The 25,201-nt window shown below is 43.5% G+C and overlaps 3 protein-coding genes across 3 annotated transcripts; all 3 read left to right on the top strand.

Annotated features, from left to right (window-relative positions):
* Nucleotides 1–865: 865 nt before the first annotated feature.
* Nucleotides 866–1,828, top strand: LOC129339577 (olfactory receptor 11H6-like). The gene has a single exon (XM_054994158.1). The coding sequence runs from the start codon at nucleotides 866–868 to the stop codon at nucleotides 1,826–1,828; it is 963 nt and encodes a 320-aa protein (XP_054850133.1).
* A 7,319-nt stretch (nucleotides 1,829–9,147) lies between these two features.
* On the top strand, nucleotides 9,148–10,086 carry LOC129340661 (olfactory receptor 11G2-like). Its single transcript, XM_054995576.1, has one exon. The coding sequence runs from the start codon at nucleotides 9,148–9,150 to the stop codon at nucleotides 10,084–10,086; it is 939 nt and encodes a 312-aa protein (XP_054851551.1).
* Nucleotides 10,087–18,842: 8,756 nt separating this feature from the next.
* LOC129339576 (olfactory receptor 11H4-like) lies at nucleotides 18,843–21,506 on the top strand. Its single transcript, XM_054994157.1, has 3 exons — nucleotides 18,843–18,872; nucleotides 19,916–19,936; nucleotides 20,556–21,506. The coding sequence occupies exons 1-3, from the start codon at nucleotides 18,843–18,845 to the stop codon at nucleotides 21,504–21,506; spliced, it is 1,002 nt and encodes a 333-aa protein (XP_054850132.1).
* The last annotated feature ends 3,695 nt before the right edge of the window (nucleotides 21,507–25,201 follow it).

Here is a 25,201-nt window from a genome sequence, read left to right as displayed (position 1 = left end):
CTGGGTCACACCAATTCAAACCGCATAAAGACAGATACCGTAACAGCCCAAACCAGAGACCCTACTGTTGGTACAGCACCAGCTTTGCTACTTGGCATCCTCATGCCCACTCCAGAGAGAGGAAAGAAGTGACAGAAAACCTCTTGCTAAGGCTTAGACAACACAGTCATTGCAGTAGAGTCCATAACCATCCCAGACAATATCCATCACCATAGACACCCAGGTTTAATTTCCACTCTTTCATGAAGATCGCTGGGTGCCCTTGGGTCAGTCATTCTTTCACTGCTGGTCCTATGTTAAAGAGCTCTTGTGCAGATAGAATAGAGGAGGGAGATCCATGTAGGCTGGCCAGAGACCCTTGTAGGAAAAAGAAGACAAAATGTGATAGAACTTATTTTTTTAAATTTTGTACTAAGGGTAATCTTGTACTAAGGGTGCTCTTGAAACATTTTAAAGAGGCATTCCATATGGTTCGATTGGGACATTGGTTTTATCATGATGTAGGTTGACTTTCGTAACTTCAGAGATTTTTTAAAATGGAACTTGCATATTACAGCTTAGCCTCACTGGCATTCAGACATGAGTCTGCAAAGAGGTAAAGAGAATTAAGCATGTGCAACATGAGGAGGGAATGGCTCCCACCACATCCAAACGATAACTTGCAGTTAGTCTTTATACTTCATAATATAGCTACTCAGTGGAGCAGTTATTTCTGCAAAATATTCACATGAGATCTGAGCATGGAAGGAGTGCTCCCCTTCCCTATCTGAATGGCATGCCTCTTTAGTACATGTTTCTATGGATACAGATAACCAGGCAATAAAGGTATATCATATGTAATGATGCTCCAATTATCTAATTCCAGATGGAGTTGGCCAACGGAACTATAGTTCAGGAATTTGTTTTGCTGGGATTTGAAGTTGGACAGCAGAAGCGGTACCTGCTCCTCACCTTCTTTGGTATTCTGTATGTGCTCACTTTGGCTGAGAACATCACCATTATCACAGTGGTGTTTCTAGATGCCCACCTGGCCCGGCTTCCCATGTACATCCTGCTGAGCAACTTCTCCTGGCTGGAGATCTGTTACGTGAGCACCACCGTGCCTCGAATGCTCTTCGACCTCGCTTCCCTTCGTGGAGTCATCTCGTTCCATGCCTGCTTTCTCCAATTTTACATCTTCTTCTCTCTTGGCACGACAGAATGCTTCTTCCTCTCGTCCATGGCCTTGGATCGGTACTTGGCCATCTGCCACCCCCTGCGCTATCCACAAATTATGTCTCCCAATTCTTGTTATATCCTGGTAACTGCTTGTTGGCTCCTTGGATTCTTGGCGTATGTTATCCCAGTGATTTTGATCTCCAAGATGTCCTTCTGTGGCCCCAATGTTATTGACCATTTTTTGTGTGATCCTGGGCCAATTCTGTCCTTGGCTTGTCCCCCGCTAGCAACTGCTCCTATTATCATTCAGACTGTCATGAATGCTGTCATTTGTCTAGGCGATATGTTCTTCGTTGTGCTATCCTACGGGGCTGTGATTCTCACCCTGATGAAAACCTCTCGTCAAGGCAATCAGATGAAGTCTTTCTCCACCATATCTTTCCACTTAGTGGTGGTGGCCCTTTTCTATGGCCCAGTGGCAGGGTCTTATGTAGTCCCTGTTGGAGAAAGTGAAACCAAGGTCATTAAAGTCATAACACTCTTCTATACTGCCGTGACACCATTTCTCAACCCCATGATCTATTGTCTGAGAAATGATCAGGTGAAAGATGCACTGGGCAGGTTGTGGAGGAGAAAGGCAGTATTTCTGAAGAAGAGAATGACAGTGTAAAAAGAGAGGAGAGAAGACGACGGGGGGGGGCGGGGGGAACCAACATCCTATTGGACGTTTCATTGAACATTCACCATTGAACAAGAAGGGCACCTTTCTCAGATGCGTGTTTTTTGGATTGTCACTCAGGATTCCTTCAAATTAAGCTGGCAGAAGGGTCAAGGAGGAGCTTGTTGTAAGACATAAAGTGAAAGGCATTATCTGCTCTTTTCATGCCACAGTCTCAACTGTACATTTTTTGCGCCTTCCACCAAATTCAGAAAGAATACTTGTATGCACAAATCAAGTGTTATTTGTTTTTCTATATTTTTTTGTTGTAGGAAATGGGTTGGATCCAGCCAGATTTTCTAGTGGCGAAAAAAGAAGTAGTGAATCCTTTTTGACCAGCAAAAAGGCTGTGCTGAAGACAGTGAGACTTGCACGGACAAAAGTCGTGTGTGATGGAGGCTATAAGAAAGAGTGGAATGGGCAAGGTTTTGCAAAAAGGCTGGCTGGATCCAACCCATATGCTGATTTGTGCATACAGATACATCAGTATGATAGGTGAACACCCAATGGTGCAACACAGGACTAGCTGTTTTCAAATATTAGAATATAACTCCTTTTTTGAATCCAAAACCCATACTATCTGAAGCTTCATCTACACATGACAAAATCCTCTTGTTTGTTGAGGAACAACACAAGGATTTTGTATCATTGCAAACCACCCCATGGACCTGCTGTTGGCTCCATTGTAAAAAGCACATCACTTACATGTCTATACAGAAGTTGCACAGCGGAGCCATAGTGGACTGTTTGGGTATGGAAACAGCACTGGGAGGAGTCTAAAGCAGCTCCTCCCTGCATGCTGTGGTTGCAGACAAAAAAGAACGGGGGTGAGTCTGTGAGGCACAAAACTCCCATCGCACGTGTGATACGAAACCCTCATATTGTTCCCCAACATTTGGGACATACCAACATTTGAACGTATTGCATATAGATGACAATTGTGTATAGACTTATTTTTAGATATTTGGAGACCTTTTATAGAAACTTACATACAGATTTGCCAGTATGGTTTCTGTTGTTCTTGTTGTTTATATTGGGGGGGGGGAGTTGTTTTTTTCGTTTTTCTTTCTTTTCTTTTTTTTGCGTTGCACAACTAAAAATTTATTTTAAAAATGTTATTTCCCAACAAACACAAAGACGTTGTAATGTGTAGTTGGAGCCTTATTGTCCCAATGTAGGATTTCCAGGCATGGCCTGGCAACCAGTGGGAGATGGGGGTGAGTAGAAACATGGGAGGGCCCGCCGTTGGCAACCTCCTGAAAACCTCCGAAGTGACGTCAGTCTGCTCTAGGAATTCTGTTTCCGTTTCTCCCTACTATGTGTAATTTTATAATGCCTCCATCATGTGACCCTCACATGGTGCAATCCTGAACAGGATTAGACCTTTCTAAAAACCTATTGACTTCAATGTACTTAGAAGAGTGTGAGTCTGCATTCTAGACTGAAAAGCACCAAATGCTTTAATCTTCTCTTTGCATTCTTGTGTGTTGATTGTGCTGCTTATGATGATAGCTTTTGTACCTTCTTTGTATGTGCTTAGTTATAACAACAATAATAATAACAATAAAAACAACATTCGATTTATATACTGCTCTTCAGGACAACTTAAGGCCACGCTCAGAGCCATTTACAAAGTGTGTTATTATTATTCTCACAATACTCACCCTGTGAAGTGGGTGGGGCTGGCTTCAAGCTCTTTGTCTCCTTTGCAGATTGGTGGTGGAGAGTGCCATCAAGTCATAGCTGACTTATGGCAACCCCTGGTGGGGTTTTCATGTCAAGAAACTAACAAAGGTGGTTTGCCTTGTCTTCCTTTGCAATCCTGGCCTTTGTTGGAGGTCTCCCATCCAATTACTAACTAAAGCTTGACCCTGCTTAGCTTCTGAGATCTGATGAGATCAGACTCACCTGGGCTATCCAGGTCAGGGACCCTTTGAAAATCATTAGACATAAAATACTTTAAAGGATTAGCACAAGGCTACCCACACTATCAAGGCAAAAGCACACACACACCCCGTCCTTATATTGTGTTTGATTTGCTGCCAAAGATGTGCACTCCATACTTTCACAAGTAAAATACTCCTTGTCCGTTGATTGTGTTTAAAGAATCTGAGTCCCAGTCAGCAGCACTGCCGCTATCCACACAAGGCTGTCTCCCACCCACCCCCAAAATATACTCACTGAATTTGTCATCATGCTCCTTTTGCCAGATGGGAGACAGATCAACTCTACAAACTGGGGCAAGGAGTTCCCACTGGCAAAAGGGAAAGAAGGCCACGCAAAATACCATTTAAATCTTGGTCTGTATCCCTCTGTTAATGAGAGCCCTCTTCAAGCACAATATAGACTGGTGGTTCATTGCATCAGTCAACCCAACAATTCTCTTTTGGGGAGAAAATGTATCTATCCAAAGTTTCTGCCTGACATATAAGTTTACTGTGTGCAGGGAGGTTAATGTTTTAATCTTCTAGTAGCAAGTCTTCCCTTGGGAGATACATCAAAAGGACTTGATAGCATCTGTTACAGAGTGGAATCTGTTTCTATTGCATCTCCCATCCACTACAGAACCTTTTCCAAAATGAGTCAAAGCTACTAATATGTTTGGTTGTTCAGAATGGTTCATAATAAGCACAGAATTGCCAGGGGTGGGAGGGAATAACCTGTGGAAATTGCCTGTTTTTCACTATACCAGGAGGAGCTACTCCACCTCTAAAGAGGCAATATATTGGCTTCTATTGATGTTGCTCTAAAGGGATTCTTTCCCAAGAGTCACCAAATGTTTATCAGTAGCATTCCACTTTGTTCTTCCCACATAACCACTCTGTCTTCCACCATTTGGCCACAAGATCAACCAATGCTACAGCTGAGCACTGCTGTTCGGCAGAGGAAAGGACTACATACATCTCCCCAAAATTTGACTCAAAACTTACAACAACACTTTTACCGGCTGGAGGAGCATTTTAAACGTACAGAAGGTACAGAAATGGGAATCATAACAAGGTAGCAGACAGTGGGAAGGAACCCTAGAAGGATAAATTTGAGTAAGTGGCTGTTTTAATGAACAGATGTGAGCATCATCAAAGGAATTAGGATAGGCCAGTGTAAAGGTGCGGCCATCAAAAGACAGAGTAGAAGGGTGGACTTCTGTGCATGTGATTCTCTTTGACATCCTTGATTTTAACTTAGTTAATAATGAAGTCAAAGGCTTTGGTCAGCTTCTTTCTTCCTTACAAGTTATTTCCAAGACCTGCCATTTTACACAGACATAATCTTGGGTAATTTCTTTCGAGACAGAATATTGAAAATGATGATCGGAACTATTTTAAAATATAAATACGAATGGTAGATGCTATCCTGAGTTATAGATCCAGAGGACTTAGCCGTGTTAGTCTGTAGTAGCAAAATTGAAAAGAGTCCAGTAGCACCTTTAAGACTAACCAACTTTACTGTAGCATAAGCTTTCAAGATTCACAGTTCTCTCCGTCAGATGCATCTGACGAAGAGAACTGTGATTCTCGAAAGCTTGTGCTACAGTAAAGTTGGTTAATCTTAAAGGTGCTACTGGACTCTTTTCGATTATCCTGAGTTAGAAGGAGACACGGCGAGTAGAGCATCTGTTTGGCATGCAGAAGGTCTCAGGTTCCCTGATTAAAAAGGATCGGGTGGCAGGTGACGCAAAAGATCTCCGCCTGAGACCCTGGAGAAGCCGATGCCGGTCTGAGTCAACACGACTGACTTTGTCTGATTCAGTATAAGGCAGCTGCGCGTGTGTTCTGTTTGCAGATCTGATTCTGGCTTCTGGTTCTTGGTGCCGTAAGAGCAACTTTGTATCAGCTGTGGATCCTCCGGCAAACGGTAGGGCCAAGGAAATGTTCTCCTTGATCATTTGCTTTTCTGTACAAAATGGTTTTTAAAGCCACAGTCCCACACCACTTGGCTGCCTTTTTGTAGAACAGTCCGCACGCTCCTGCAGAGTTAGTGAGCAGGCCTAAATCTGGCAATGTGTAAATCTGGTGGAGTTTGGAAAAACACCAACAGTCTGTCAAACTCCAAGCACCCCACCAAAATATATAGCAATGAGGCTAATGAAAAAGAAGCTAAGCAGGTCTCATCCTACCTGGGACGTTGCCTGGGAGGCCCATGTAGCAAAACTAAGAAGCAACAAGAAAAACTAAATAGTCACAGAACAGCTACGGAAGCAAAAAAAAAAGTCCAGGCCAAAATGAAAACTTCAATGAAACAGCACGGAATGGAGCTGCCCAGTTGACATCCTATGACTGAAGGATGGAGCGTTGCAGTCTGAAAATAGTTTTTGGTTGAAAGCTGTTTTGGTCTGCAGTAGAACAGCAGGACTGGAGTCCAGTGGCACCACAGAGACCAACAAGATTTCCAGAGTGTAAGCTTTCGAGGTTCAGAGCTCTGATCTTGTCTCTAACTCTTGAAAGCTTAAATGCTGAAAACCTTGTTGGTCTCCAAGGTCTCCAAGGCTGCTGCAGACTGAAATGTTTGCTGAGAACCGGGACCCCATTAATCTTTATGACAGTTTTTCTATTGCTTTAAACTACTATTAATTGTTACTGATACTTAATGTATGACATTCAAGAAGAAAATTAAGAAAACAAAGTGGCTTTTTTCAGTGCAAAAGAAGGGGGACATAGTGGGAGATTAATTTGATCATCTCTCTTATAGAATAAAGATAAAATGGTTGAGAAGATCGGTTAAGCCCTGATTATTAACTAGACTTCAGAAGGTTACGGCTGCCTTGAGGAGACCTGTACTCAAAATCCCCTCTTGGCTATGAAGCAAAATGGGTGATCCTGGTGGCCAGTCATTCTATCTCAGCCTGATTCACAGAGCGGCTGGATAAAATGAGCAATCTTGCATGCTACTCAGAGCTCCGTGGTAAGATAAAAAATATGGAATATAAGGCAGTTATTAGAAACTGGCAGACATGTCATATGAAGAAGTGACAGTTCAAACAGGCGGACGTATTTCCCATATTTCCCAATGAGATGTGTTTTATCCACTTTCACAAAGAAGCTTAACATTAGGCACTGATTTTTTTAAGCAAGTTAAAACCTATTTCAATATACATTAGTCAGTCAACATGCAAACATACATTTTATTATGGTTGCCAACTCCAGATTGGGAAATTTCTGGAGACTTAGGGGCAGTGCCTGTGGAGAAGGGGATTTGAGGAAGGATTTCCACTGGAATCAATGAGCAGAACCACAAGTGACAAAAGGCACAGGTTGGACACTGGTCAGCTTCCCTCAAGTTTTGATGGGAAATGTAGGCAGCTTGGCGGAATGTTGGACAAGTGACAGTTGAAAAGTCCATTGGACAGCAGTCAGAGAGCCAAGCTGCAAGACTAGGATGCCTACATTTCCCATCAAAACTTGAGGGAAGATGACAAGTGTCCAACCTGTGCCTTTTGTCACTTGTGGTTCTGCTCTAAAGTGGACGTTTTCTCCAGCAGAATTGATTTCTGTAGTCAGAAGATCAGTTGTAATTTCTGGAGAACTCCAGGTACCATATATATTACAATAAATTGGACTTAAATGTTTCTGGCTTAGTTGTGCTGGTATCTTTTAAGCATTGGTTTCACACAAAGACAACATGAGGTCTCTGTTAACCTTACTGAAGGCCAAAAGATGAGGTTACAGGGAGCAACAGCAATTTACAAACATCCAAGCCTGGAGCACATCACTAACAGCAGCCACACATCTAGAGCTACTATGCCAAAGCAGAGGGACGGAGAATAAGTCTTAAAATCTTTTAGTACACTATTTACAGAACTATCGTAAATACCATGGTAGCACTTCAGGATTCAGTAGGCAGAGAGGTACAGATGATTTTGCATGTTGTCAGTCTATGGAAGACAGGATACGTTGAAGCTGACTCCCAACTCTTGCAGCAAGAAATCCAGAAATCCAGGCTCTTGAGTAAATGGGTTTTTATTGAGATATTTAGGCTTCGCCATACATATGTCCATAGGATACAGAGAAGCAATTAAAGGCGTCTGGCTGTACACAGGTTCCTTGTTACGAATGATGCATTGAGTACATGATACACTATAACTACCCCTCTACATGCCCCCCCCACCCTCTTGGCCCATCCAGCAGAACATAATCAGTAGTGGGACGGATGGAGCTGTCCCAAGGCCGCTGCGGCGAGCCATCCAAGATAAGGGCTCTGCCGTACTGGAATCTGGAAAGCAACAAGGGAACAGGTGCACGAGGCTATTGCAACACATTATCTAAAACGTTGTAACAGTATGGAGGGACTGTGGGCAACGGACTGGACATGTGTCAAATGGACAAGGGGATGGTGTATTGTCGAAGGCTTTCACGGCTGGAGAACGATGGTGGTTGTGGGTTTTCCGGGCTGTATTGCCGTGGTCTTGGCATTGTAGTTCCTGACATTTCGCCAGCAGCTGTGGCTGGCATCTTCAGAGGCGTAGCACCAAAAGACAGAGATCTCTCAGTGTCACAGTGTGAGATCTCTCAGTTGACTGTGACTGTGACACTGAGAGATCTCTGTCTTTTGGTGCTACACCTCTGAAGATGCCAGCCACAGCTGCTGACGAAATGTCAGGAACTACAATGCCAAGACCACGGCAATACAGCCCGGAAAACCCACAACAACCATCGACAAGGGGATGGTTTACGGTCAAGCTCAAAGTGGCATTGTTGCATATGCTCAAGATGAAACTGAGAAGATGAATCTGCTTCTACCTTATGATGATGTATAAGTAATCAGAAAAATGCTAGCACTGAATCCTGGCATAGGGTAACTCACCTGCCCTTCTTGAGAGGGATTTCTGCTTAGCAGATAGCCAGGTAATAATTGGTTGCAATATCTAACAGTCATTCTTTTTTTTCTAATTATGATGCATTTATTTCATTGTTTGTATATTGATTTTAGTTTTGTTGTTTTCTTGTTTTTATCGATTTTTAACTGTTCACCACCCAGAGCCCCTGGGGATAGGCGGTATATAAATTGAAATATAAATAAATAAAAATTTATACTTGGGTATAATAAATTTAGAATGTTTTTTGTTTATTAGGCCAATGTAAGTTTAAATGTATTGTGTGTTTAACTCTCAAAACGATTCTATATGTACTGTGCATATAGGGTTGTATAAGTCTCAACACAATTTCCAATCTAGTATCTGTATAACCTTTTCTTAGCACTTCTTATTTTCATACCTTATCTTCTTAAATAAGATCTTATAATATCAAAAAAGTAATTCTTTTTTCTGATTCCAGATGGATCCAGCCAATGGGACTGGAGTTGAGGAGTTCATTTTGCTGGGATTTGAGGCTGGACAGCAAAAGCGGCTCCTTCTTCTCATTTTTTTCACCATACTCTACGTGCTCACTTTGGCTGAGAATATCACCATAATTGCTCTGGTGGTTCTTGACACCCACCTGGCCCGGCTTCCCATGTACATCTTGCTGAGCAACTTCTCCTGGATCGAGATGTGTTACGTGAGCGCCACAGTGCCCCGTATGCTCTTTGACCTGACGTCCCCTCAAGGGATCATCTCATTCAGGGACTGCTTCCTCCAGTTCTATGTCTTCTTTGCTCTTGGCAGCACTGAGTGCTTCTACCTCTCCGCCATGGCCCTGGATCGGTACCTGGCCATCTGCCACCCGCTGCGGTACCCACAGATTATGTCCCCAAACTCCTGCTATAGTCTGGTGGGCTCTTGTTGGGTCATTGGCTTCCTGTGGTATCTTGTCCCTGCCGTTTTGATCTCCAGGTTATCCTTCTGCAGTTCCAACATCATTGACCACTTTTTGTGCGATGCTGGGCCCATCCTGTCACTGGCCTGCCCCCCGCTAGGAATTGCTCCCATCGTCAGCCAGTTTTGCCTGAATGCTCTAATCATTGGCAACATGTTCTTTGTTGTGCTCTCCTACAGCATTGTGGTTAACACTCTAATGAAAACTTCTGGCCAAGGCAGTCGGATGAAGGCCTTCTCAACCATATCTTTCCACTTATTGGTGGTGACGCTTTTCTACGGCTCAGTGGCAGGGATGTACTTAATTCCAGGTGGAGAAAATCAATCCGCGATAACTAAGGCTGTGACACTGTTCTACACCGCTGTGACACCCTTTCTTAACCCCATGATTTACTGCCTGAGGAATGATCAGGTAAAGGAAGCACTAGTTAGGCTGTTGAAGAGACAGATGATAATCTAAACAAAGCGGAAGGAAAGAAAAATGAACAAAACACCCCACCATCTGGGAAAAAATAAAACTAAAATGTATAGATAGGCAAGTAGTATATTTATCTTTCCTCCAGGTTTTTATGACCTGTTCTAGGTACTCAAAATTAAGGTTTGGACCTAAGTTAAGGAAGAGCTTGCTGGTTTCTTGGCGACAGAAATACAGAAACCAACCGTGAATACAATTATGTATGTTCTTAAAGTGCACCGTGCATGTAATATATTAAGAAAACTAATCTCCAAACAAGTTGCAGTTATAATAATAGTACTTAAAGTACTTATAATATCATCTCACTTGCTCTTATACAGACGTAATTTCCACAAACGGAAGTGGCCGGCACTGATGCCGTCTCCCGGGCGGGAAAGTCCACACGGACCCACAAGTCTCAGAAGAGAAGGAGAATTCACAGCCGCCTAGACCACTCTATTATACTTACCTTGACTCCAAATCTCAGGGATTACAAAGAAGAAACAACTTTGTGGACTTTATTGTCCTTGGAATTCTTGGATGTGAACATACATTATTATAAGACTTTGGATTTTTGTCTGCTAATACTCTTGTAATCTCTGTAGGCACCCTGCACTTTAAGTACTATTATTGTAACTGCAACTTGTTTGGAGATTAAATAGTTGTGTTAATATATTACGTGCATGGTGAACTTTAAGAATGTACATAATTGTATTCACGGTTGGTTTCTGTATTTCTGGTCAGTTTACTCCGCGGTGCCCCCTTATCGTTGGTTTCTTGGCAACACCATACAAGGACTAGGCAAAATCAAAAAGAGTCCAGTAGCACCTTTAAGACTAACCAATTTTATTGTCGCATAAGCTTTCGAGAACCACAGCTCTCTTCGTCAGATGCCTGATACAGAGGCATCTGTATCAGGCATCTGTATCAGGCATCTGACGAAGAGAACTTGATTCTCGAAAGCTTATGCTACAATAAAATTGGTTAGTCTTAAAGGTGCTACTGGACTCTTTTTGATTTGGCTACCACAGACTAACACGGCTAACTCCTCTGCATCAAGGACTAGGCAGTTTCTCTCTTATAGTCATGAAAATATACATGAATTGAAATATTAGCGGCAGCTAATATTAAGCAATAATAAAATAAAATGGACACACTGTTCTATAGTTTTGTGTGTCTATTTTTTGTGTGATCTATGAAATCTAATAAAAATAATTCGGTGCAAACAGCTGTGTTGTTGGCAGCAACAATGTATTTATACCTCCCTATGGCTTTGTCAGAAAAGGAGCACTAACTCACTGTCTTGGTGAGTGTTTGTAGACCTTTAAGAACAGGAGAAGATGGTGCTAGGCGGCTCCTTCCTCCCCAGCAATGGCTATTTCAAGAATCTCTTCTTAATTATCATCTTTTTTTGGAAAACACAAAGCAAAAGACCTGTGGAGCCTTAAAGACTAATGATATACTGTAGCATAAGTCTTTGTGGTTTTGATCCTACAAGCCACTCTTCAGCTAGCAGGATTTGTGATGCAAAGAAAGAGGAAAGGGAAAAAACAAACTCAACATCAGTTCAAAAAAACTGATTCGAGACATGGGCCGTTTCCACACGTCTTACCTTCTGCCGGAACATCACAGAAGACAGCATCTTCTCACGCAAAATCGCACCAGGAAGATGCGATTTCATGCAAAAATCCCAGACGACTGCGTCTTCCTGGCGCAATTTTGCACACGAAGACACTGTCTTTCACGATGTTCCGGCAGAAGGTAAGACATGTGGAAACATATTGGCTAAAGTGCCAAACACATGGATGAGCAAAGTGATTGCAATCCTAAGAGTTACTCCAGTCTAACCCTATGGAAATTGGCAAGAGTCCAGTAGCACCTATAAGACTAACAAAATTTATTGTAGGGAATGAGCTTTCATGAGTCACAGCTCCCTTCTTCAGATACAGCTAGAATGTGAGTCCATCTGTCCTAATATCTTAGAGAGTGGAGTGATTTCAGAAGTTGAATGATAATAGCAGTTAAATAACAGTATCTCCAAGATATGAGGAGAGACTCACATTCTAGCTGTATCTTAGAAGTGAGCTGTGTCTCACGAAAGCTCATACCCTACAATTAATTTTGTTATATAGATGCTGCTGGTCTCTTGCTCTTTTCTATTGCTACAGACAAACGAACACAGCTACCCATCTTGATCTATTCCTATGGAAATCAATGGACTTACACTGGAGTCGCTTTGCTTAGGATTTGCTTAGAGAGAATAGTGCAATTCTAAAGAGAGTTACATCCATTTAAGCCCATTGACTTATCAGCTATCCCCCCACTGCCTTCCACCAAGGGGTGAAGACCTGCTGGTTTCGTTAGGCATTCTCTGGTTGAACCTCCTTCCTGTTTATGTGTTTAATTCAGTGTTTTGTTAAATGTTGTTTCAAAATATTTTGTGTGTGTGCGTGCATGCATACATGCATGTTTTTTTTTAAAGTTTAATTGTTTTGATTGTTCACTGCCTTGGAAACCCTAAGCTGGATGGAAAGGGAACATAAAATGTTTTAAATACATTCATCATGATATTGGCCCATAAGGCTTACCCCCAACAGTTGTTCATCCTTCAGCCTGTCCAGGAAAAAAAATGAGGTCGCACCAGTAAATACCAGTAAGGAGAAAAGAGGAGGAAGGTGCAAATGGAGAGCTGTTTATTTATCCTTTTAGACCTCCATTTACACTTTGCCCCTCTTCTCTTCTCACACAATATCCAGACTGGGCCAGTGTGTGGTGTGTGGTGGGGATCCAATTCGATCGGCTGGAGAACCATTCTGTAGCTGACTTATTTGTCTGTTTTCAGGGGTCTTCACCTTTATTGATCCTCTGGACATTTTTGCAATTTTGGGAAGAGGTAGTGGGCACTGCCCTGACCTGGATGGCCTAGGCTAGTCTGATCTCTTCCGATCTTGTAAGCTACACAGGGTCGGCCCTGGTTCGTGCTTGAATGGGATACCGCCAAGGAAGTCCAGGGTTGCAACACAAGAGGCAGGCAATGGAAAGCCAGCTCCGTTTGTCTCTTGCCTAGAAAATCCTATAGGGTCACCAGGGCTTTTTTTCAGGGGGAACGCGGGGGAACGGAGTTCCGGAACCTCTTGAAAATGGTCACATGGCTGGTGGCCCCGCCCCCTGATCTCCAGACAGAGGGGAGTTGAGATTGCCCTCGCAGAGGGCAATCTCAACTCCTCTCTGTCTGGAGATCAGGGGGTGGGGCCACCAGCCATGTGACCATTTTCTCCGAGGGCAACCCCCTGAGTTCCACCACCTCTTTTCCCAGAAAAAAAGCCCTGAGGGTCGCTTTACATTGGCTGCCACTTGACAGCACTTTCCAGCACCAGGAAGCACCACCACGAAATGGCTACCAGGTGGCTGGAGCCAATCAAAATGTTAGGATGGTATACAATACCTTATGAGGCTCCAAGCCCAGCATAGAGGCAGCAGGTCCTGGAGAGGTACTCCCCGCCACCAAGGAGTGCCACCAAGTGCTTCTGAAGCACCTCCTGCCCCAGTGCAGAGCCGGGGCAACAGAATGTCCTCTTTGCTTTGGAGAAGCAGCGTTGGGGTGCCGGGAAACGCATCCGCTGGCACCACGGTGCCACCACACTGGAGACTTTATAGAGCACGAAGAGACAGGCCCAGAAGGTTATTCGAGTTTCAGGAAATGATGCAGGGGAGAGTTCACACGCAAACATGGTACACTCTGAATTGCCTCTCCCCCCAGTAAAATAGCAATAAAAATATGTGCTGGAGATCCATTCACTAAATTTCCAGTGTCTTATCCAATTGGACCTGAAGTCTGAGAGTCTCTCTACAGGAGACATCTGACATGTGTTGGGAGATGCAATGAAAGCCAGGAAGGGTAGTTTGAAAAAACAGAGCCCGCAGCAGGGCAAAGGCTTTGCTTGCACTGGAGCTGTATGAAGGGGCTATGAAATGCCAGAAAGGAAACTTCAGCCCATTCTAACCTCTCCAGGTCCAAGCCTGGCTCTAGAAGGCAGCTCCAGCCCATTTCCATTCCTTGCTGCCCTCTGGTTGCGATCCCACAGTTTTAAACTGGAGAGGTGAAATTGACAGAGCCTTTGAGGAGGCAAAGATGAAATTAACAAACCCTCTGAGGAACCATCTCCACTAGCTCTGTCTTTTTAAACTATGCTTCCTGACTATTTTTCTGTCTCCCCACACTTGACAAACATGTGCCAGGCATCTTGTGTAGACAGACTCTGAGCACATGAAAATGTAATGGAGAGCCAGCATGGTGCAGTGGTTAGAATATCGGACTAGGATCTGGGAGAGCCAGGTTCAAATCCCCACTCTGCCACGGAAGCTTGCCAGAGAACCTTGGGCCAATCACACAAATTCAGAATAACCTACCTTACAGGGTTGTTGTGACGATCAAATTAATGGTGTGAGCCCCATCGGAGAGAAAAGTGTGGTATAAATTAATTAATCAATTAAACTCTCTTGCTATGTATTTTCTCCCTACTTCCATTTCGCTTCCTTTTTTAATCTCCCTTGGGACATTTTAGATTGTGAACTTCACAGGGCAGGGATCCCTTTTTTGATTCTTTAAAATGTCAAGCGCATTGTCAATGTTATAGAAAACTGTTGTTGTTTCTTGTTTTATTTTAATAGATATAAGCTTGACTGAGTATTATAATATTTTGGGTTTTTTTCCTTGTAAGCTTGTGTGAAAACTAAGGAAAAGCATTATACCAGATAGGCAAACAAAAATTTTACAGAGAGCAGAAATCCACTTTGTTACTATAAATTTTATTTATTTATTTCAAAGAACACCCTTTTTATAGCCAATCATGGCTGTAAGGAAAGTCCAAACACTGCAGTGACATCTAACAGGTGGGATCCAGACATCGCCATCCCCTTTTGCAGTAGCAGGAATCCCCCACCCACCCTGTATATAACCTTACTCAGGTTTACACACATTCAAACATGGCTCAGCTTCTTATAATTTTTTAAAAACTTAGATCACAAAGTAAAATCTTATCAGCTGTATAAAATGCTCTAGCGGCGACCTCCAGTGCCAGCTGGTGGTGAGTGCTCCAGATCTGAGGAATCCTCTGGGATCTTGTCCCAGAAACTTGCTTCGAGCTAACTTTCTGGCTGCCACAACTCTCCCAGAAGCACCTCTGCACAGGCAGTGCTCACCTGATGACCAAAATGTAGATTTTGCTATTTCATCATGCCGCATGCTCCAGAGACGGGGATTCCCTGGGGTTCTGGCCTGCAGACCTGAGATATCAGTCTCCTGTTACTGGCCAGGCCGGCAGAACCGAGGAAGTGTCTGTGACCCAAATCTTGCCACCAATTCTTCTGAGCAAGGTGAGTTCCCCATCCTCCATTCTCCTTCTGCCCAAATCCCTAATCCTAGCCAGCCAACCCCCTTGCAATCCCTCTGTATTGTACCCCTCTGTATTTTCAGGAGTCAAACTCAGGACTCTAACAGACTCCTGAGTAACTTCACGTACCTACTCCCATAGAGAAAGAGAGAGAGAGATCCTTCTGCCAGAAAAGGTAAAAAAGGAATCCTGGCTATATCTACAGGTTTAACATTTGAAGTCTTAAGAAGGTGAGGATTTCTGTCACTTTAAACTGCTACCAAGTACTCACGACTGTTTCTCCAACTAAAACAAATGCTTGTATTTAGAAGAGCTATTATGTATTTAGAAGAATCAAGGTTTGTACAAAGGGAATACGTTTGCATGTTCTCCATCTGAAGTGGTACAACTCTGACAAATGTTTACTGCTTTGGTGAAACCTCGGCCCATGATTGGAGGATAAACTGATTGAAATGGTAATATTTCAGTGTAAACAAGTGGGGTGGGCTTATTTTAATGAATGTCAACGAAACAAATAGAAAGGAGGCTTGAATCTTCTCATATCTGAAAAGAAAAAGTTTTGGTCTTCTTGTCTGGGCTTTCTATCCCCTTAATATTTGTAGGATTTCTCAAATTTTAGTAAGTCCACAGGAAGATAATTTTTTGTAGCTTGGAATATATAAGGCTGAATTATGCCCCCCACAATCGTAAAGCCCATTCTATCACCCCTAAGCTTTGCCTCCTATTATTACCTCATTCTTCTGCATGTGTGAACCAGCTTAAAATCAGAAGGCAGCGGAGTTCTGCTGTGGTAGAATGGAACATGCAATTTCAGATGTCATTTGCAGGAGCACATTTTGGAATGCTCTTATAAGAGAAGAATTCCTTGCAAGAAGCAAGTTGATTGCACAGGGAGTAGACTGAGTTTGTACCTTTTTGCCCTGAGGCACTACCTTTCTCCTTGATGGATTTTTAAAAAGAAAATTGCATGAGATATCATTATACATGTTACAATGGTTCCCCTTATAGTCAGAAATTATACTGTCCCCTCCCCATATCCCACTCAACTGGAGGCCAGACCAGGTTTTTTTTCATGGGCTAGCTTACCCCAATACTCACACAAGCAGCTGTCTTCTCCTGTGAAATGATGAGAAATTGGCCTCTACCCTCTTTCCCAGAAAATTAATATCAAAAGGTAGAATTGCCTTCTACCTTCTCTCTTCTGCACGCAGCTTTGTACATGGAATTCCCCCTAATGCCAAACTCTGTCCCATCACTCCTTCCTGAGCATAGATAGCCAGGCACATGCAAAAGCTGAGCATGAGCCTTCTGCCATGCACGGCATGGAGTAGTTCGTGCTCTCATTTTATAGATCCTAGAATACGAGTCTTATTTTGCAAGCTGATGATGAGTGCTTAGGCTAAGTCGGTGTGGTATAGTGGTTTGAGTGTCAGACTAGGATCTAGGAAATGCTGCTGCAAAGCTCCACTCTGCCATGGAAGCTTGCTGGGCGGCCTTGGGCCAGTCATGCACCTACTCACAGGGTTGTTGTGAGGATAAAATGGAGGGAGGAAGGAAGGATGATCTGCAGTGAGACACCAAGGATTTTACAATGAAAATGCAAAGCTGCTTATTTGAAGGTGATAACAGTTGTCCAGCACTGTTAAAAATGAATGCAATTTTCAGGTGGGGAGGGAACTATAGCTCAGTGGTGAAACACAGGCCTTGCACATTGAGCAGCTCAGGTTCAAGCCCCACCATTCCCCTTCCCCCAGGATCTTAAGTAGCAGAACCTGGAAGACCCCCTCTCAAGACCTGCCGCTGTGAATATGGCTCATGGGTTCAGAATAAGACAGCTTCGTTTGTCTCCAGGGGAACAGAGAACTTTCACCTCTTCTTAACGTTCAGTGTCCCTACACCTACAATGCGTCCTTCCTGTCTTTCTAGTGAGTTTGGCCTCACATAGAATTTCACATTTTTAAAAAGGAACAACTGTCAAGGACAGCAGAAACACAAAAACCAGTATCAGTCCAGCATGGCCCAAAGAAAAAAGTTATGGGAGCTTACTACGTATTACAGGGGAGAAGCCAGTCACACTAGGCCCAGGTTTAAATCCCCACCCTGCCACAGAAACTCACTGGTGACATTGCATCGTCACATTTTCTCGGCCTAGTCTACCTCACAGGGTTGTTGTGTGCATAAAAGGGGGAGGAAAGAACCATGTGGCCCACTCTGAGTTTCTTAAATAAAGGATAGAACAAAACTGCTAGGTACATAGTTATTAGGTGTCCTAATGCTTTCTTTATCATGAAAAGTAGCCAGGGGAGGAGGGGGGATTTGTAGTGGCAATTTAGCCTCGAAGGAAAAGAGGTTAACCCTTCCTTCCCTTTCCTGCCATCTTTCAGACAGAAATCACACACATACACACAGCCCAGAATTAGTATTTGGTGCAACGGGGGAAACTCAGGTATGTTACAGGTTATCCCCCCACCTCAAGGCTGACAGCAGCAGCTCCTGAGAAGACAAAAATACAAAAGCCGTAAAAAACTAACTACATAAACATATCCTAACATTTAAATAAATTCTGTACCACATTCTCAGATAATAAAAGTTTTTATGCATATTTCCAAAGTGCAAGATTATACAATTTTTGTAAAGTGCTAGAGCCTTTAAAAGTGCAAAGTCTGGCTCAAACAGCATTAACAAACTGCACTGTCGTCGCAGGCGCAAGTCACTGTATATACAGTTCTTATCCAGTTAACGATAAGCACGTCCCTTCAAATGGACTGGTGCAACCAGACTTAACATAAACAAGTATCAAGTCAAGAATGCATATTGAGCTTCCAAATGAAACATGAGCCAAAAAGCAGAGTGGCTTTGTTGTACAGAATTTTATATGGTAGGATATGTTTATGTAGTTATTCACTGCTTATGTATTTTTGTCTTAGCTTTTTTCTGTGATTCTTTTTTGTATATCTGAGAAGTGGCAACATTTGCAGGGGAGCTTAAAATCCATACCCCACCACTCCTTGTGACATCTCTTTAATGTTAATGTCCTGAAGTTGTCACATATCATTGTGTGTCATTTGACACATTTATTTTGCAACGAAAAGTTCATGATGTGATGATGAACATAGCTGGGGAGGGATATTCAAAGTTTGGGTGCCACATCAAAAAAGACCCTGTCTTTGCACTGGAATAACAATGGCCTTAAGTCCAAAGACATTTTGTCCTAACAAAACTCATGAAACAATAAAAAGTCAATTTCTTGCTTTAATTGTATAGAAATGTAAATATCACAAGGCCAATTATGATCGATACTTTGGGAGGTTTTCTCCCTCTCTAATTTCTTTGTGTTCTAGATCAAGTCTTAAGGAATTAACATGACAGATGTCGTCCTTCAATCAGTCCAAACATGTGGTAAGGCATTTTGTTAAATTCTGCTCTCATTCTTGCTCTTCCAACAGTAAATGTACAAGGTGTAACTTTACTTAAGATGGCCCTGTTTGTTAAAGTACTACATAAATAGCCTCCACCCAAAATATAACATACACCACAAATGCATGCACATGAGCTTCCCTTGTTTCCTGGGCAATGACTGACTGTTTGATAGAACTGAGACCGCAACGAGGAAAGGGCTGAAGACGCTTTGGCTGGGGAGGAGAGGAAGAAGCAAGAAATGTCTGGTCCCATAATCTGAGTTTAAGGTCTGAAATTGCATATTGATAAATAAGCAGGATGTGCTCAGCTGGGAATCCAGCACAGAAATTTAACATTTCTAAGAATAGCGAAATCACAGAAAGGAAAAAATATTCTAGATTTTTACTCTGGAGTTTGGTTAAAACATTTCCAGGGTTTGTTAAACTTACCGTGCCAGATTTTATCAAAAAGAATCCAGTAGCACCTTTAAGACTAACCAACTTTACTGTAGCATAAGCTTTCGAGAATCACAGTTCTCTTTGTCAGATGCAGATTTTGTTACATTACTTTGGCTCAGATGTCGTGTAACAAGGTTGTCTCCTACAGTTAGCAAGCAGATTATTTTTGAGACTTCGTGTATGCAGAAAAGCAGTTGCTAGACTATTTTTTTAAAAAAGTTTGGGGGATACCATTCAATACTATTTAGATCCTCAAAGTACGATGCCATGATGACCCCTTGGTCTTAAGCTCTATCTGCTACAGGACAAAAATTCTTTACCCTCCAGGCCTTACGCTTTTAGTTCGCTCTGATCCTGCGTCTTCAACAGTAGCCCATCATACATAAAATACTAGTGACTGACATTTTTTGTTGCATGTAGATAAATAATTAGGAGGTGCTTCATTTGTACGTGGGAGGCTACTTCTAAGGGGATAGGATATGGGCCAGCTTTAAAAAAAGTTAGCAATGTTATTTTGCGGAGCAAGGGCCATAAAGAGTTCACCTTCTTCTTGGGCTGCCTGATAGCACATGCTGTTTCCAACAGCCAGATGCCACCGTGATCATGGTACGTAGGTAACAAATTTCCCAAGTTCTTTGTTCCCAGCAGGTAGAATTCAGAGGTATACTGCCTCTGTAGATGAAGGTTCCATTACTGTATCACAGGTTATAATGATAATGCCCTGCCTTCCCCGCCACCCTTGAACTCTTGTTCTTTCTCGTAACCACTGAGTCAACAGAGCTGTCATGCATATATTTTGTAGGGAGTGGCTCTCAGATGCTTCACTGATGAGTTAAAGACCACAGACTTCACCACTATGTTGCCTTACATACTATCTGTCTTAAATTTGCACTCCTATAAGCTACCTGTGCTTCATGTGGTCTAATGTCAGCCCTAGAATTGCTTATGTTCTGTTTCAGCATTTCTTCAACTCTGTATTGGATTCTTACTAATGCTATGTCTTTGTAAACTTGTGTTTATTTACCCTATGGCACTGTTTATGGACATATCCTTGAAACTGTACTGGTCTCACACTTTGTAATCCGCCTCGAGTCTCAGTGAGAAAGGCGGACTATAAATGACATAAATAAAATAATAAATACATCTGTAACCATTGACTGGTTTCCAGATAGGCTCAGCCATTCCTTTTAGAAGCTAATTATTTCCCTCCCTCTTACCATTAAAGCAACAGGGCTACCAACCATTGGACCCAGTCAACACTACTGGCTTGCTGACAGAATTTGTCCTCTTGGGCTTCCCGTCCCTCACACCCCTCTTCCGCCTGCTCCTGGGCTCTCTGCTGTCCATTTGCTACACCTTCACCCTAGTGGGAAACCTTTGCATTGTGTGGGCCGTTCTCCGGGACTCTCGCCTCAGCCACCTGCCCGTGTACATCCTCCTGGGGAATTTCTCCGGGCTGGAGATGTGCTATGTAACAACCACAGCACCACGGATGCTATCAGACTTGACGTCCCCACCACCAGCCACCATCTCTTTCCACAGCTGCTTCCTCCAGTTCTACTTTTTCTTTTCTATGGGAACCACCGAGAGCTTCTTCTTGGCTGCCATGGCCTTGGATCGGTACTTGGCTATCTGCCACCCACTCCGTTACCCGATGCTCATGTCCCAGAGGTTTTGTGGCCAGCTCGCTGCTTCCTGCTGGCTCTGTGGCTTCTTGTGGTTCTTGGCACCCATCGCACTGATTTCCCAGCTCCGTTTCTGTGGCCCCAATGTTCTCGATCATTTCCTCTGCGACCCAGGCCCTCTGCTGGCCTCTTCCTGCGCGCCAGCCCCTGGCACCGAGATGGCCTTCTACAGCCTCAGCTCAACTGCCATTTTCGGACCGTTCGTCTTCATCGTGTGCTCCTACGTGGCAGTCCTGCGAGCAGTGACCAAGCTGCCTTCGGCTGCGGGAAGGCAAAAGGCCTTTTCCACATGCACATCACATATGGCTGTGGTGGGCCTTTTTTACGGCTCCATCATGGTCACTTACGTTGTCCCTGAAGCTTCGGGGGGTGGCAACAAGGTGGTGACCCTCTTCTATGCAGTGGTGACTCCCTTGCTCAACCCACTTATCTACAGCCTGAGGAACAAGGAGATGAAAGATGCCTTGAAAAGGACACTGTGGGGAAAATAGGGACTCTCATCCGGGGATGGTTTGGACCTTGGCCAAGAGTTCAGGGCCATTCCCCCTATAGAGCCGGCCTTGCTGACAGCAATATTAGAACAAGCGAGCTGCTACTAACTATACCCTAGTGGTTTCTTGTCTGGCTTCCCAGAATGTGACGATGCCATTTAATATTGTATAATTTTAATAATGATATCCTGGCCTTTTGTGGTACCTCCTGACTGCTTTATCTTATCTTTTCTACTTCATCTATACCTCGCCTTTCTCCCTGCAAGGGACCTGGTGGCTCATGTTGTTCTCCTTTCCTCCATTTTAGACCAGTTTTTAATCAAGCTTTCTACCTTCAGAGAATCCTTATCTCCTGAGGAAGCCCAGCGAATCTGACCTGGCGCTATGGTTTGGGAAGAGGCCGTGGATCAGTGATAGGATACAAAAGATACCATGCTGGGGTCCATAAATGGTGGCTTGGCTTAGTAGCCACCCATTATCCTCTACTCACTAGCCAGGGCTTTTCTTCTGGGAAAAGAGGTGGTGGAACTCAGTGGGTTGCCCTTGGAGAAAATGGTCACATGGCTTGTGGCCCCGCCCCCTGATCTCCAGACAGAAGGGAGTTTAGATTGCCCTCCGTGCCGAGCAGCACGGAGGGCAATCTAAACTCCCTTCTGTCTGGAGATCAGGGGGCGGGGCCACAAGCCATGTGACCATTTTCAAGAGGTTCTGGAACTCCGTTCCCCTGCATTCCTGCTGAAAAAAAGCCCTGTCGCTAGCTATGATGTCTACTCCAACCGCATATCTGGAACAATACTTCCTACGTTGACTGGACCTCATTCTGTGCCAATAAAAGGGAAGGGTTTGTTTCAGCTTAGGTTTTGTTTCGTAAATAGCAGCAGTTTGGACTCATTATTCTATAAATGCTGTCGGTTTACTAACCAAGATGAAAATCATTCTTTCCATTTGCATACAGGCACATGTTTTTTCTGGCAGATTAGTACCACTTTCAGTTCCATAGCATGGCCTGTTAAAAAGATCACAAACAGGTTTCAGGGAAAGTCTTCTCTCTGCCTAAAGACCTGTGAAAGCTTTGCCAACCAGAGCAGGCAAGACTGGAGTCACAACAGGCACATTTGGTATACGGTTCCATGGTAGGTTGAGATGAATTACATCACCATGTGAAATTCTGACTATTATCACAGTGAAACTTAACCACAATGGGTTGGAACTACTGTCTTAAGAACAATTAAGCGACTGCTTCTGTGCTATGAGAAACACATAAATTAAACAAAGGTTCCTGTAATCAGTGTAAGTCCATTAAAGCCCATGGGCTTAGGCAGATATAATGGGATTGCATTGCTCTGGATTGCATTGTTAGCCAAGTTTCTGTCTCTTGGCCTAGCTTGTACATTGTGAGGAGTTTCCAATACATTTGGAAAAACAGTGAAGGAGGGGGGGCTGCACCAAGGCAAAATGATGAAGAAGAGGCAAGTAGTGAAAAGGGAAGAATTTTTAATAACTGTACAACCCCTACACATTTCACATTCACATTTAATAGCTGTACAACCCCTATGCGTTTTAATTCACTTCCTGTATATACACTTTAGCAGAGAGAGTAAGCGTATATACGGAAAGTGAACTAAAAAGAATTTAGAAGATTCCCCAGACGAAGCTACATACGAAATGCATAGGGGTTGTACAATTATTAACGATTCTTCCCTTTGCACCATTTACCTCTTCTTCATTTGGAAAAACAACCATGAAATGATTTACATTCACGCTTCATCAGCCACGGATACTGGCACTAACCCAAGACCTTGTTCAGAATTGCTGAAAGATGGGGAAATGACCCAGCTCTCGTTCCCATGTTCATGCCATTAGTATTTTTAACTATCTTGACGGCCAGCCCTTCTTCCATCATGAAACTCAAGGCAGCATACAAAGTGGTCTTCTGTCCAGACACTGACCAGATGCAGGCCTGCTTAGCTTCTATTAACTAGTTGTTGTTACTTCCTGTCCCCTTGCCACAAGTAGAGATAGTAATAGAGGATCCCCCCTCTCTTAAATCGCTCCGTTTCCTGTCATATTGTCATAAGCAGCTACACTTTATGTTGCTTCACACCCCAGATTTAGGGGAGCCTGCCACCTCAGGACGAGTGTTCCAGAAGCTCCCACCAGACCAAAACTACAGGAAGAAAAGAAAGCCACCTGGGCATCATTAGCCATTGTTTGTTTTTGAACTTTCCTGGCTCGCTTTCTTAGGCTCCCCCGAAGGAGCCAATTAAGAAGACGCGTTGGCTTGCTGCAGCATTTTCTGAAGTTCGGCAATTATGCAGCAGGCAGCACTTCCTTGCCATTGTAGGTCAAGAGAGATCACAGGAAGGCGAATCTGGTTGATCCTTAGGGGAGGAGAATGAATATCCTTTCAGTCGTGTGCTAGTGGGGCGACAGCGGGCCGATTCTCGGCTTGAATTTAACAAAGGGGCTCCTTAAACCCTTGCGGGGAAGCTTGAAGCTGCACAAAAGGGGAAAACTTCAGCTGAAGGAGTTTCCCCCAGCACAGAGGAGCGGTGGTAGAAGAAGTTAACCCTGCTGGAATTTTCTTCTGTAAAACAGCTAATAAAGAGAATTTTGTTTTGTGCAGAAATTGGCGAACCTAGCCACTAGCAAAATATGGAGGAGATGCTAGCTGGTACAGTGTGTGTGTGTGGGGGGGGGGGACAAATTATCAGTGGGAATGAGAAGGGGGGGCAGGTCTTGCAAGGGGGAGCCCCTGTATACTTCGGGAATCTTGGGACTGCTTGGCCATCCGGCGACGGCACTTCCACTCATAACAGCAATACCACTTTCTTTCATTCCCACGTCTGCAACACAAATGCAAAGTGGGTGGAGCCAGCCAGAGTTAAGGACTAAGCTACTTAGTGTGGGCCACAGCCATAGGTATTTTAAGGCAGTGCATAAATTCTTTTTTATAAATATAAGCAGAACGTACCCTGGATGTTAAAATGTGTCGAATGCTTTCTACCCCCTCACCAGAACTCACATAACAGCATGAGAGAGGATTTGGGGCCAAGCTACACCTTACAGGCATTTGGTTTAACTACATCCCAACATTTTAAAATCAAAATGCAAACTGAAAGAGGCTTGGAGGAGAAGATTGGCTGGCATTATGGGAAGGGATACTTAACCTTGTTCCAGCTGCCTATTTTTCCAGCTCAAAGTTGCAGGCAATCATCCACTTTTTCCACTTGCAAGGGAAAAGTTACAGTCCTTGTTTTTTTTTCCCATATGGCAAAAGAAAAGTAGCGGGGGGGGGGCGGTGTGCACTAAAGGTTTAAGTAACCCCTCTCTCTTTTCTTCCTCTCAAGACTGCAGCTTCTCAGTGATGTTCATCATTAAACAAAAACAGTCAGAGAAAAATTACACACAACCTCATGCCCCATATTGTTTGGCCCTTAAGTTTGTCACACACCACATTAAAAAATTCCCTTTAGGAATCTATGAAATTGTGGCCCATTTGAACAGAGAAATTAAAAAAGGACGCCAGGGGGCAGCAGTACGTAAAGGATGGGAAAGCAAAAGGAAAGCCAGCATTGGGAACAATCAAGATGTGTGTGCCTTGATTCATGGAGCACTCATTCCTGGAAGCCACACACCAACAACAGGTCGCACAGTAGACTCTGAAATTTATAGGATCTGTGCAAGCTGCTGGT

This window comes from Eublepharis macularius, chromosome 12 (assembly GCF_028583425.1).
Source record: "Eublepharis macularius isolate TG4126 chromosome 12, MPM_Emac_v1.0, whole genome shotgun sequence".
NCBI classification, from domain to species: Eukaryota; Metazoa; Chordata; class Lepidosauria; order Squamata; family Eublepharidae; genus Eublepharis; species Eublepharis macularius.
Note: the sequence above shows the minus strand (reverse complement) of the source record. Positions and strands in the feature narration are given on the sequence as shown.